At 42.8% G+C, this 14898-nt stretch overlaps 1 protein-coding gene across 1 annotated transcript in view; it reads left to right on the forward strand.

The window, feature by feature from the left end:
• The window catches only part of LOC136783886 (uncharacterized), a 39070-nt gene extending 29747 nt beyond the window's left edge, over nt 1-9323 (forward strand). Inside the window, exons 3-5 of the mRNA XM_066744225.1 lie at nt 6696-6830; nt 7106-7566; nt 7869-9323. Coding sequence (XP_066600322.1) covers nt 6696-6830; nt 7106-7566; nt 7869-8595 — 1323 coding nt within the window. The 3' untranslated portion in view covers nt 8596-9323. The remainder of the gene's footprint in view (nt 1-6695; nt 6831-7105; nt 7567-7868) is intronic.
• Nucleotides 9324-14898: the final 5575 nt, after the last annotated feature.

The raw sequence follows: 14898 nt of genomic DNA on the forward strand, positions 1-14898 counted from the left end.
TATACAGGGAGAACGTAAGCGAGTGGGTGTTTGTTGCCGAATTTTATTATTCGCTATTGAAAGTTATGGGTGCCTAAAATCGATTTACATGACATTGGTGTCGTTGTGTTCGAGTTATAGAAACCAGATGAATTTGTAGATTGTATTAGTTTTATCTTTATCGTTTATTTTTATTTCCATTATACAGCGATTCTCGACTTTCTACGAGGAACGAAGGTGATCGACCGTTTGACGAATTCCAATCGTCTTTCAAAGTCATCGAGGCGTCATCCTAGAATTTCGCACTATCACCCTATAAGAAAAATCTCACTTTCAAATGTGCACAGTACGAGTTGTTCCAAATCGTTCCAAATGCCTGGTTTCGTAATTTCAAAAATATCTTTAAAATTAAAAAAAAGAGCACTTTTATTATTCTTCCAAGAAATTATTTCAAACCAGTGCCAAGATGTTATAACATACATATGGAATAAAAATTTCCCCAAGTTCTCAACTTTTGTTTTAAATAGTTAAATCGATTTGTAGCACCACGCTGGTATCATTATTAAATCATCATACATAGAATAAGGAGAGGAATCTTTGGATTATCATTTATATGCCGATCCTTTCTTTCCAGTGCTATTATATATATATATATATATATTAGAGCAACGATGAAAGCGGGAGAACAAACAGGTTCCATTTGGATTGTGCAAATGTTTCAGGTGTATGAAGCAACGCGATGATTCATGCTCTGCTTTTTTCTGTCTTGTTTACTCGCATTTTTACCGAGGCCACGAAATTTGACCTGCGAGCAATTGCAGCAGCAGTCACGGCGGGTGGTCATTAAAACGCCATATTCGAGCGTGAGTCGACCGACCATCGAAATCCTCTCTCGTTATCAGCGCAGGATCGGCCAGTTCATCACGCTCGTCCTTCAAGGATGACTCGTCCAAGGATACTCTCTACAGGGGAGCATCGTTATCATCCTTCTTGCCAACTGCCTCGATCTTACCAGAAGAAGAAGAAGAAGAAGATGCAGAAAAACAAACGACTGTAGGAAATTTTAAGACATCTGCAATTAATCCCTTTTAAGAAAACAAATTAATTAAAAAAGAATGAAAAAGTTACTATAGGTACTTTTCTTCGGATAATAATTGATTGGTAAGAGTTTTAATCGAAGCCTCTTGGCAAACGTGTTGATTGGCTTGGGAAACGCGAAATGAATATTTTCTGCCGAAAGACAAAGTCCATGCTGGAGAAAGTATAAACCTCGTGGTATTTTTTCTCAATGCAACGTGAGACATAAAAGAGAAAATAGCGTCGCCTGGAACTAATTTGAGACTTTATTATCCTGCGTACGAAGCGTTGAAAAGGAAGACATCACGCTATTGCCAATGATAGCTTTTTTCTCATCAGAACATAATACGGCTCTCTGTTAAATGGAGAATCATTGAAATAGTAGTGGTAGACTCTGGCATCAGATCCAACACGAAAAGATCTTTCCGAGAGAGTATCTGCCTTTGCTTTTTATCGCGAGACTATATATATACATACAGGGTATTCGCGTTCAAGTCTTGACATCTTAATAAAATCCTCATTTTTTTTATAATGACTTGCCACTATATTTATTATGCTTATATTTAGGTATTTGAAATTTGTATTTTTTTGATTAATTGTTAACATTTACTTTTTGTTACACCAATAACCAGCTGTATCTACTTTATCATAGGCTTTAATTTACATAGAGAAATTTTTTTAACAATACAAAAGCAATTACATTATTTTTTAAAGTCTTAGAAAAATATTTGTGCGAATGTTCATTGTTCTATTAAATAAAATGTTACAAGTACGGTAAATAAATCTTTAAACGTATAATCGGAATATCATTGGGAACAAAGAAGAATTTAGGGAAGAAGATTCCGCAAAGCGCGCGCGAGAATGTCTCTCCAAGAGGGATGAAAAATTAAAGGAGCGGAGAACGCGACGCTGGAAAGAACTTGGATTCGTGGCTTAAAAGCGAAAAGCGAATTTTCGATGGTGCAGAGTTAGAAACGAAACACGATGGAATGGTGAATAATTCAGGCAGTGACCGTAGCGAATGACGTCAGGACTGTATTCAGCCGGTGGACGGTTCAAGCTGAGCAACCATGTGGAACCCCATCCGCTCGGGTCGCCAGCTGAAAATTTCAGCTTTCCGTAGAAATTGGCTCGCGACGCGATGCAAGAAGTGGCCATCGTGCAGGAGCGACCGGACCGACCGCCTAGAATGGAATGGCGCGAGCCTAATCGAACGCAGAAACCTCGCAATCTCTCTCTCTCTCAGTCCCTCAACAATTACGAAATGTCAACCTTGCCCAAACAACGGTGAGTCCGTGAAAGCCCCGATGAGAGAAACGAGGAGAGAATCGTCCTGCCTGGATCTTCTTTTTGCAACAATCCACGGATACCTCCCCCCCCCCCCCCCCCCCCACTCCCGCCCATTGAGAATCTCATTCCGATTGTCTACGCTTGGCAAAAAATCCGTTACGTCAATCAGTTACGAGATAGCAGAATGTACCACCGAATGGTATATATATAGTTATGTGTATACACCGAGTATTCTTCGCTTAATTACGTTTCACGTTGAAAACGCGCCAGTAAAGAAGAGTTTAATCGGATCTATGCACAAAGGTCTTTCGCCAATGGAGAAATCAATCTCTCAAACTGTACAAAGGAAGCAGCAAAATTTTCCAATGGCCAATCCTTCTCCACCATAAACTGCCGGTTTTAGCCTTTTCAGGGGAGGCGAGTATAACTGTTTTTCTCCCCCCTGAGTAGTAAAACTCAGGTATATAGCGTAGTTTGACCTGGCATTTATTGGGAGATTCGCAGAGAGTGAGTAACGCGGTGAGTTCTATACGCTATTCCTAATTCTGCTCATTGTTCTTACCTGCTTTTACGATAAGGCCCGTGAAATTGGTTCGAATCTATCGAGACAATGGAGCTACTTTGACTTTTTTCCACGAACTTGAAATCGCATTTATTGTTTTATACTGTACGAGGTCCGAGTTTGGCTTCGGCGATACTTCTCGCAAGGTAGCATGGGTTTTTTTAATTGCTCGTTAATCAATTACGAGCTAGATCAAATTGATCCTGATTGGTAGTCTAGACGTGGTGTGTACGAGCAAAAGCTATTGTTTATTTCCAATTCAATACAATTTTATTAGGGCGATAAACGAAAATCAAGTATAATATATAAGCGTGGTATATTCTTGATGAATGATCTAAAAATATCGTGAGTTTTTCGAACAAACCTACGCAATTGATACTTACAAAATCAATTAATCCATGGAAATTTGTTCAAATTGAAATGAACAATTTTTCCAAAATTCATGAAATTCTTTTTATCGATATTACTCGATCAAATTTCTAATTGCGATTTTCCGTTAATCGATTACACGTGCAGGTTAGTATAATCGATCATGATCAAGATATGAAGTCAGCAGGGAGAATAATGATTCGAACAAAGCGATCCTTTACGAAGGAATATTTTTCTTGCATTGCGGGTCGGGATGAGGGGAAAGTTCAGGATAATCAGAGAATCGCACTGATTGAGCAAAACGTGTTGTCGTCTTGTTTTCGAACAAACCGATGTTCTTATATATTAATGAAAAAATACGACACGATACAACTACGAAGGATACATATAATAAACTTGACTTTAACATTTCCTCCGTGGATGACGATCCAACGATCGAAGACGAAAATGCGTTCATGAGGATCGCAGGTGGATCGGAAGAAAGCGATCCTTTGGGAAGCAGCGTTTCGATCAGAGTCTCGACCGAAGGTAGAAGGGAGGGGGGGGGGGGGGGCGGGGACTGGCGCAGCGCTGGATGGACAAAACGTTTCGTCATCTTTTAGAACGGACCTGCTGGCCGGTATTGTTATCGTTGCTCGGCCATCGGCGGAAATCTCGCAACTTGCGCGCGAGCGCACTCGTCTTTTTCCCGCCATTGTATGGAAATGTTGGAAAGAAATCTTTCTCCCCCCTCCCCTATTTTACCAATACTCATCGAGAATCCATGCACCCATATATATATATATATATGCATCATAATATCGCACATCGAAGGAGGAAAATCGTAGAGACCGGCGGGTCATTATTCCAGCGCGATCTGCATTGTTCCCCACAGCTCGCGTTTCCACTTCTCTCGCGTATGCCCCCGCTATATCTATATACACACATATATATAGTACATTTCCGTTTCCGATTCACCGCTCGGTACCGCTATCACGCAATGTCAAACTCAAACTCTCTGCAAGGATCCCACAGAAATTACGCACCAGTTTATTCCCTCCACTCTTTAATCGCCACGAGGAAGATGAAATCCTTTCACGGATCTCCAATCGTTTCCTATATACACAAATCGCCTCGTGAAAGCAAAACAACTCGCATCCGGAATTTTCGCGGAGGAATTTCTGCCACTGAAACTTTCCGCAATATTCCAACATTGTCGGTCATTATAGTTTATGTACATTTGTATGTATATATAATCTTATGAAAATAGAATCTAATATAAATAGAAAAGAAGCGATTGCTGGATATAATCGAAATTCGGTGATCCATCGATGTTCCGTGATTGGCTGGAAAAGGATTGGAGCGTGGGTCGCGAAGGCGTGTATCCTTGCATATATATATATATATATATATATAGTGGCATGCCAGTAAAAGGTCTTTGTTGTTTATTGCACCGACATTTTGAATTCTTCTTCTTCTTCTTCTTCGGGAAAGTCATAAAAGGTCGAGTGCTTCGTCGCTGCTGCCGCCGCCGCCGCCGCCGCCGCCGCCGTCGTTGGGAAACGATTAGATTTTTCAATGGTCCGTATTACGCGATCGTATTTCTTCGTAACGGCACTTTGTACGTTATTTGTTCGGCCGCGCGCGCTCTCTGCCACGGGGAAGCATAAAACTGTATATATATATATATACAAGAGAACAGTAAATAGACGCATAGTTCTCGCCCCCGATATCGCGTTACGTCTGGCGAAATCGAGCGCGAGCCGCAGTCGCGGAATTTATCGCGCATTCGTCATGACTCAACTCCATCCTTTTTCCACCATTCGATTTCCTACGTCGTCGATGCGTCTATAAATATATCTGCTGCACGTGTGCAATCGGCAATCACTTTCCTTTATGAGTTCATCAACTTGCTCCTTAACGATCTCGTTAAGTAGGTAATCCTACGATCGAGCCGACTCTCCTCTCGATCATCGCTCTGCGCTGTCCGATCACTCGTACTACCGCTCTTCGTTCTCCACTTTTCTCCCCTATTTTTTTTTATATCTTTCTTCAGCTTCTTCTTCTTCGAGGATTAAGCTTCGAGGGTCCGCTAGCACTGGCGGCGTTGGACCGACGATTAGCGTCTTCAGGGTGAAAAAACAGTTTAAGCGGGTCGTGCAAGGATCCTCAAGGGCGACACGCAGGTGGAGGATCTTGAGGAGATGGTCTGTCATTAGCCGATTACACGGATGAAATTCAATTAAACTTACGGTAGTTGCGCAGGTGGTTGCGATCGAAAAGAATTCCTTCTAGGTTGAAATTCTAATTCTTTCTTAGTGTCTTTGTTGGTGCACGCGTGCATTATGTACCGAGGAGGGCGGCCGATTGCCGAGTGGCGTTAGACCGGATGCAACTCGACTGCGAACGGCCAAATTCATTTGGAATTTCGCACGGTCGTTATCGAAATCAGGATGAAATTGCAGCGAGCATCGTAAAGCTCTGGAATGCGCCCTCTTCCTGCTCTCCGGGGCCTCTCGGCTCGTCCTCCGAAACGCCGCCGCCGCCGCCGCCTCGCCGCCCCCTTCGTCCAATCGCGATTATCGCAATAATGCGAAATAATTCTGCCATTAAATATATTTTGCTCGGTTTATAATGCCTGCCGCGCGCACGGGCTTCTCCGAGGCTCCGAGTCGAGCTGGCAAACCTCCAACGAGATTCCTCCTCTGTTCTTCCAGCAAAAACAACCGTCGAGGGTGATGGATAGGAATTTAATTGGCGTACTAAGAAAATTGAAAGTTTTCTGCCATATGGTGCCGTTGCGAATGGTTATTGCGATTAAATCTCGCTAATTCTCGCATGCAGCGGATATATAGCTGCGTGGGATTAAGATTCCATTGGTACACATGTGTGATTTGGATAGAGTATATATATTTCTATATATGTACATATAGAGAGGGAGAGGAGCTAGGTTGGCGCGGGTTAAAAAGGGGCGATCCAGATGATGAAGAAGCTAATTCCAGAAGAAACCTTTCGCCCCGTGAGAAAGCACCGGCCTTGGCAGCCATTCCTTCGCCAGATATCCTGCGAGATTAACTCCTGCGCGCACAGATTCCTCAGAGAGATCGTAAATCCCGCGAGCAACCCTCTTCTTGGTAATACATTCCGGAAAACCGTCGTAAACCCTGGCTAAGCGAGAAGCGATCTTAATTGGTTTCTGCTACGACCTCGCAGCAGCTTATCGATAAGTCCCTTCCCCATAAATCTCCTACCGTTTTCTATAAAAAAGACAAAATCTTGCGAAAACTTGGAAAAAACTTGCTCGCGGTACTCGACTACCCTCTTATTAAGATGCTATGGGATTCCATTAGAGGAGAGTCTTAGAATCTCGATTATAGCCTCGACACGTTGTCTGTATAGCAACAGGATGGGTAATAGCTGCAATTTTCTGTATTTTCAGCAATGCCAAATGTTGAAGGAGGAAAACAGAAGACTGCAGAGGACCCTGTCGACGAATCAAGTGCCTCATGTCCAGGTGATTGACAATGTTCTACTTCAGACTCAGGTCGACACGCTCCAGTGGCAGCTAAAACAGGTTGGTGCACTATATATATATATATATACATGTTGACACTAACGAAACCGGTGACGTCCTTGGTCACCTCATTCCCCGTATCGGATAACTAGTCGCGTAACCGCCATCTCCCGCCATTTCCTTCCTACCAAATCGAATTTCCCTCTCGATTGCCACCCCCCCCCCCCCCCCCCCCACCACCACCACCACCACCTCTCTTCCATTCAAACACAGAATTCTCTTTCACCTTCGATATACTCGTATTCCAATATCAACCGATTAATATTTTTACACAGATCGAGACCAACAAGCAAATGTACCGATCGTTGATGGAACAGGTTGTACGTTTTCTGGACCGAGCTCAGAAAAGCTTGGATATTCTTCATAAGAAGAGCAGCGGTAAAACGAAGAGCCCATCGGGAAGCAGCAAAGTACCAAGGAGCAAAAGTGTCCATACAGTTCACGTGGAAGGTACGGGGAGCAAAAGTGCCTCGCCGTTGACCTATTCCTCCTCCAACTCCTCGAAATTCACACGAGCCAAATCAGTAGCTCAGATCTCACCAAACGCTTCTGGACTCCGGGAATTCACCTGGTCGGTGCTCAAGAGGAACGATCCGACTCACTGCACTCCGCCAAGAGGAAAAGCCCAGTTAGACGCCAAGAAATCCCTCGACATACCGCTTTATCCAAAGCCCAAATCTGCCGAGGTCGATCCTGATGAAGTTGCTCCTGAGAAACTCTCTCAAGAAGCATTTAGGTAACCTACGCTTCTATTCTTTTGTTATATACTTTTTTTTTTATTTTATAATTATAGATATCCCACGGAAAATAGAAACTTACAAGTGACATTTTTTTTTAATTAATTTTATTTGTTATCTCCTAGAAGCTTTTTTGTGTTAATTAAACTTCTCACGTTGTATATACACGTTCCAAGTGTAAACTCTAATTTCAGTTTATTGAGAAGATTGAAAAAATGGATCAGGACCTTCTTAAATTGATATCTCGAAATACTGCATAGATCAAAGAGAGCGCGAGTGTTAAAGTAATAATATTTTGCAGACTGATGAGGACCGTGCAATCTCTGTTATCCATGCGGGAGCCAGATTTAGCCAGAGTTAGTCCAATCGACGAGAGCGAATCTTCTCCGTCGCCCATAGACCATCACGAGTCGCTTTCCTTGCAAAACGATAGTTTTGCCAATTCAACGACTCTGGACGCAGGCTCCACAGGTTCCAGCAGCGATCGTGGAAACGAGACTGGTAGCAGCATTGACGGAGGTAGCCGTTCGAGCTTCTCGAAGTCGTCGAGTAGCGCCGTTGAGACGGTTCGCAATTTGCCACACTTGCTACCAGGAGCGAGAAGATCTCTGGACGCAACGTCCTTGAACTCGGGCAGCAGCAAGACTACAGAGGAGGACGATGCACCGTTATTGGCTCACAGGAACGGACCAACGGTCCGGCACGACCCTCTTAATGGAATATCAGCATCGACGCCGACAAGGAAATTTAAAAAGGACGAGAAGAAGGACACGAAGATCCTGAGGTCCAAGCCATCTAACAGTACCAGCAGTGCCGAGGACGAGAGTGGATTCTCCTCGATGAGTTCCTTTCAAGAAATTGGACTGCCCGGATTCCCATTCTCGCCTATCAAGGGCTGCCATACCGAGGTTGGCCTTCCCAATGTAACTCTGAACAAAGCCAGGCATCGTCGTTGGTCCGCCACTCCGGCTGAAATTCATTCCCTCTTCAAAAAACATAACACCAAATCCTTGAGTGTTTGGGTGTAAGCCACTCGGATCTCAACCTTCTTCCGACCAATCCTAGAGAGGATATCTCTGTATATTATTTTCATCTCTTTTTTTCATTCATTTTTAAGAATAAGGAAATGCTGCCTGTTTCATTTTTTTACATGATTTTTTACTAATAAATTAAACGCGGTAGTCGAGTGGTAAGCCTTGCTGCTCTTGCTTGTTATACGAGAATTATGCGTAATAATTTGAATAATGAATATATTCATCCTATTGATACGTAATTAGTTGTCAGCTTTAAGAATCATGTTTATACTTTGTTCTAAAGTATAATCGTTGGTATCAGTGGATTTCATTGTTACGTGGAATCCATAAATGCATGATATTGTATAATAAATTATTCTTTAAACGCTAAGATATTTAAAAATGTGACATTACTGCAATGTAATAGAACTGTATCGTGATTAAACGTCGCGCTTGTTAGTATAGCATTTTATATTTAAAATAATAGAAGCATGGTATGCTTCAACCTCATTGGTTAAAGTGTACGTTTAAAGATAATTATATTTATCAACTTGCGAGCTTGTGAAATATTTGACAATTTATTTATCACCGATGTTATGAATACTATCGTGCTGATGTGCAAAAATACATTTTGATATTTTAACACCGATGTCATTTCAAGATTATATCATGAAGTTTATAGTAGTAACGTGTACAAGCACTATTGTAAAATTTCTCACTTCAATTTGTAATTCCTTAATAAAAGAAAAACTGACCAAATTCAAGTCTATTAAATCCCTATGTAGTCCATTAGGATCTTCCGTCAGTAAATGGCTCTGTACCATCTAAGCAAACACTATCGGTAAAGTAGAGGCTATAATACCGACTGTGAGAGGTTTTTTAAAAATTTAAATACCACACCGAAGATAGCACTGTGTATTTATATTTAAAGCAAAGTCCATAAGAAACTTTAAACTCTTCTAGTAAGGTAGTAAAGTAATGTTACTCAATAATAAAATAAGGATTTATTTATAAACGGTGTAAAGAAAGGTTGCACTCCAAAATAAATAACGTTTGTTACATCAAGCAGCAAGCAATACAAGGCCAGGCCAGAAAAAAAGTATAGCTTAATATACATTTGATTGTAACAGCGCGACTCGCAGTTTCAATGTTAGCTTTATACCTGAAGGGGCAGCGCACTCTGAAAATTACTCGTAGCTCCGTGGCGATGATAAGCGAACCTTTTTAAAAACAAATGAAAGAAAGATGAGGCTGAAAGAGGCAGTAGTAAGTAAAGTATGAGAGGGAAGGTTATAAGGGATGTGTATGTATATATACATACTATATAAAAGATCCGTAAAATCTGGTGAAAGAGTGGGAGGTGTGTGCGCACGCAGGCACGATAAAGGAAGCTCGGGTCGGGGTCGGGTCGGGTCGGGGGGCTTTCGTTACAATATTCGTTATCAGTGTGGCAAGCAACGCTGACTCGATCGCTAGGCCAGCTAGGCGGTCCAGGTCCGATAAACGGCCAGGAGGTAGCGCCACTAGCCGAGCGAGTTACTTTTAGATTGATTTTCAAGAGCACCGGGCGCCGTGCCGTGGACAGAGGAACGGTCCGCGTTTATTTTAACGTGCCAGAGTGTTGGTTCGAACGGGCTGCGGCCGTCTCGAGACGAGGATAGTCGAAGCAGCACGCGAGGGGTGCGGGTGCTCCCAGCCGGCCTGGAGGAACGTCTACGAGGAGTGTCCTGTGGGAGACACCGACTGTCGTCCGTCTTCTATTGTATTTTGCACGTACAATAAGATCACCGCGTTGATCCGCGAACCGGTCCACTATACACACTACACACGGTGCAAGGTGCAGAGGGTGCTCATTCGCGCGTGTGCAATTCCCCCCTCCCTCTCTCTCTCTCTCTCTCTCTCTCTCTCGTTCGCTCCTGCTCTAGCAAATACTCTCCTTTTCCTATATAACGCTCTTCGTCACTGCTGTATCAGTATCTGCAACCCTCTCTCTCTCTCTCTCTCCCTTCACGATTCTCCTCTCTCCTCTTCCGAATTCGTACGGTAGTGTACTGTACGTGGTGCGACGGCAGTGTGTGTGTGTGTGTATCCCCGACTGTGCGGTTTTCGTGGCGCAGTGCGTGAAATGAGTGACAAGGACCGCTCCTCTCCCACCCTGGTAGAAAACAGCCTCAAGTCTCTCCTCGATCAACCCAGTATTTTTCCACTGATAGGTGAGTACACGCAATGACACTATTGACCGCTGCCAACGACTGAATTAAGCAGTCAAGGGCCACACGATCGAGTTTCTTCCGGAGCACCGCGTGCACGACGTTCCTTTTCTATATCTTCTCTTTCTTGCTATTTGCTCCCCTCTACTGTCTCTCTCCCTCTCACTCCTTGATACCTTAACCCGTGCCAAGCATCGACGATCGTGTGGTAATTCCCACACGCACCTTATCTTTCTTTCTTGCTTCTCATTCTCTAACTATATCTCCGCCACATTCTCAAGCCACTCTCCGTTTCTACTCTGCTCACAATTTAAAACGCCTACACCTATTCCAACTTTCGTCATAGCTCTAATTGTACTAAAAATTCTTCCCTGGCTCTCCGTGGTCTAGTTGTCAACCGCTAGGGGAACAGAGCGAGAGAGGAGGACAGTGGGGGGGGGGGGGGATAGAAGGAGACAGAGAAACCGATTTTAATTCCCTCCAACTCCGTCAGTGCTCCGTACATTAGACCACTCGGTCCTCGGACTTTGGTCCGCAGGCGTCATTTTTCATAAGAATAGAAGGGACCGAGGGCTAAAGACACGTCGAATTTTTAACGAATGGTATTTCGGATAATATACATAAAATGAGGGACTGGGCAATGAACGTGTATTTGTGTTCATTTTTGCGCCGGCGCTCGCCTCTCGATTAACCTCGTTTGGACCCCGTGGCGCACCACGTGATGCTGTCAACCTAACCTAACGCGAACAGTGAAACCACCTAACCCAACAGTAGCGCTGCCTGTGCGCCAGCTTGTTAGTTGCTGCTAAGTACGGCCACACTAGCTGCCGTCTAACGCCAACCGTACACAGTAACCAGCGCGTCACTCGGAATTCTAACCTAATCGAATTCAACCGCTCCAACTCAGAGTTCGAATGCTAATGTTAAATGTATCGTCAAACAAATTTTATACGTTTTTATTTACTTGTCGTATTCCGTTACAATACTCGTTTTGTAAATATCATTGATCTATGAGCTAATTACCGTATTTCTGAAATAAAAACATTCGGAATCTCGTCTTTGTATCAGCCCGAGCACGTGTCTATGAATTACGCAGCAGCGGATTAGTAAATATGACCTGTTTACATTTATGGAGCTTATCGATACAAGTTTTAATAGGAATAGAAATCAGTTCGTCTTGTGGGTTACTTTGTGTTTTTTTCCTCTACTTCTCATTCGTATCGGAGCACGCAAAATCAGTCACACATTTTCGAGCGATAACGTAACGATCGCGATTGTGTATTATTACGTGTAGTAGTTAGCAGTGCTTAGGACTGATAATGAATATATGCCGTAATCAACAAGTTTACAGCATTTGAACGGGCTTCGCTGTGGTGCTATGCAAATGCTTTAATCGAATACTCAAGTTGTGGTAAAATTCATTGAAAATTATGTGGTGGCCAATTGCGTGGAAAATTTCATAAAAGATTGAAAACTTTTAAATTCGCTTTTTACTCCCTGTTTTTCTATCTGTCCAACGGGACTCACGAGACCAACTTGGGTAAACGCCCTTTGTGCAATCGAGAAAGTCGTTTCGCTGCAGTTTTTTACATTACGAGGTAAAAAACTGCGCCTGGCAATCAACCACGAAACAGCACCATTATTCTTCTATTATTTATCAAACTTTTCCATGTTCCTTTTCGGTGTAGAGTCACGAGGAACGACATGAAAACTACACATTTTGTAGGTTATGTTGAAAGTTGGCGTGAGCAAGGGCTCTCCCGCCATTGTCTTACGAGTTTTATCGGAATCAATGTAGAAGGCAGAGCGATCGGTCTCCGTTGTTATTGGCATTCTGAATTCGAAAACAGAAACCGTAATGGCAATTGGAAGCACCTACCGAGAGAGGTAGGTGAATAGAGGGAGTGCTGTCGAGAGGTGTAAAGCATTAAAAAAGCTCAAAGCAGAGGCAGCTTCCTGGTTCATTGCGATAGTTCGCCACACGTATGCGTTGTCCGTTTTACTTTGGAACGAGTTTTACGAGCGAGTCGTAAAAAGGGAACAGGTTTCTTTTGCAAAGGCGACAACAAATGTAGAATTGTAAATCATCGTTACGTTTTTGTTCGATGTTATACTCCGCAGCTACACTTTTATCCTCCAATGATGCCAAAGTGTCACGATCACCAATGAATCCTCTTTCGCCACCTTTCTAATAACATCTCCTTTCAAGTAATAATAATATAACGCTCGAAGATGAGGAATGCACCGTCAGTTTCGTGACCAAATACTTTGGGCAAAGTTATCCGTTCCCATTGTTGCGATATCGTCTTGATAGAAGATACCGCGCGATGCGGACAAGACACGTTGCTGAGATAGCAACAAGGTAAAGCAAGCCCCCAATCCTCTCCACCCTTCAATTCTACAGTGCCGTACCTATCTAAGTCATTTTTACGCCCTCCTACAATTCTACATATATCACATTTTCAAACATTCTTATTACCCTCGACAGAATTCTATCTGCTATTTTCTCGCTAGCTGAATTCACTGTACATATATCAACGCGATATCAATGTGAAGCGACAAATACATAGAAGAGACCGGGCCAAATCGAAGCATGGTACAAAATTTATTATCAATATAATTAAAGCGCGTGGACAACTATAATTTATAATAATAAATGTAAATAGATATTAATATGCTCGGTGTATACATGTAAATTATATAGGCTTTTCTTCTAGATTAATTTATAATCTTTAAAAATAGTAGGAGTAGAAAAATTCCAAGAACCATCAGAAATCTTGATTTTCACAAGTCTTCCTACTCCCCTGTCCTGGATCGATTCTGCTCTCGAAAAACTGTCGTTCGAAGTGTCTGTCAGTAAGTAAAGTCTCTCTCTCTCTCTCTCTCTCTCTCTCTCTCTCTCTCTCTCTAATCTCGTGAGCAAAATCCGTGCAGTTGAGTTTACACGGAAAAAGTTGTACATAGTGACAAAATTTAGCAATACGCAGCACTGATAATTTGCATATGCAACACTACACATTTCCAGCGTAGTGTAACAGTGTTAGAGTATGCACATAGCGAATAAGAAACCCGGCTCGAGCAATACTTTACTTAGAAAAGCTTGGGCAGCGGTGAAGGCAGGAATGGATCGCAATGTTAAAGGTCGCACAGAGCGAAACTCTCTTGTACACAATGTCGTGGGACAAAAAACGCTTTGTGTTCCGCGAAGTCTCGATTTTCTTCGAACTGTGCTAGCAAATGGCAAACAAAAAATTAATGACCGACGATAAAGCCGGCAAAAAGTGGCAGGATGACGCTGGTGACTATAGGAGACAGAAAGCTATTAGCCACCGTTTAAGAAGAACACGCAGCGTTAATAATAACCAAACTCGTATGTATATACGCATTCGCGAGCGCGTAACTTTTCTACCGTCATCTCCAACAAGTTTGAGAATTAATCGACTCGCTTTCGTTCCAATTGGTGAAGAGAAATATGAGAGGAGAAAATTGTTTTCAGGTGTGTGTGTTGTTTACTCGTTTCTTGTAATTGTAAAGAGGAGAGTGACAGATTCGTCGAGTCGGACGATCCGATATGAAAGAAGCTTTTAGGGATGGTATAAGTAAGAAAAAGGGTTCAGTGTCGTCTATTATAGGTAGTAATTGGTCGAATTGGAAAGTCTACCCCCCCCCCCCCCCCTCCACTTCTTTCGACTTACCAACGACCCTCTCTGCTCCCGTTTACAAACCCTCTATATTGATCGGCACAAATACGAGTTGCTGCTTGTCTCGCGATAACCTCCCCCCTCCCCACCCCATCGCATAATAATAATGGAATATGCACGAAACTTTACGGAATTCGTGCGCGCCAAGCTCGTTCTACTTAATTCGACCCGGGCAACAAAGATTTTGCGCCTATTTTGCAATTGTTTTATTCTCTTCTCAATTTCGAATTTGAACGCCGTTTGACCAATTAACGATACGAAATTTGTTAATTTATTCCTCGAGTGGTTTCCTCGGCGGGATGAGAAAGGGAGTGGATGATCTCGGCGAGTTGGTCTAAAGTAATTATAAATCACTGAGAGGAATGTTTTTCTATTGATACTGTGTAAAAAACAGGGGGGGGGGGTGA

The sequence above is a fragment of the Prorops nasuta genome, unplaced genomic scaffold, assembly GCF_024137725.1.
Source record: "Prorops nasuta isolate Cenicafe-Biocafe unplaced genomic scaffold, Cenicafe_Pnas_1.2 PNAS00038, whole genome shotgun sequence".
Classification (NCBI taxonomy): domain Eukaryota; kingdom Metazoa; phylum Arthropoda; class Insecta; order Hymenoptera; family Bethylidae; genus Prorops; species Prorops nasuta.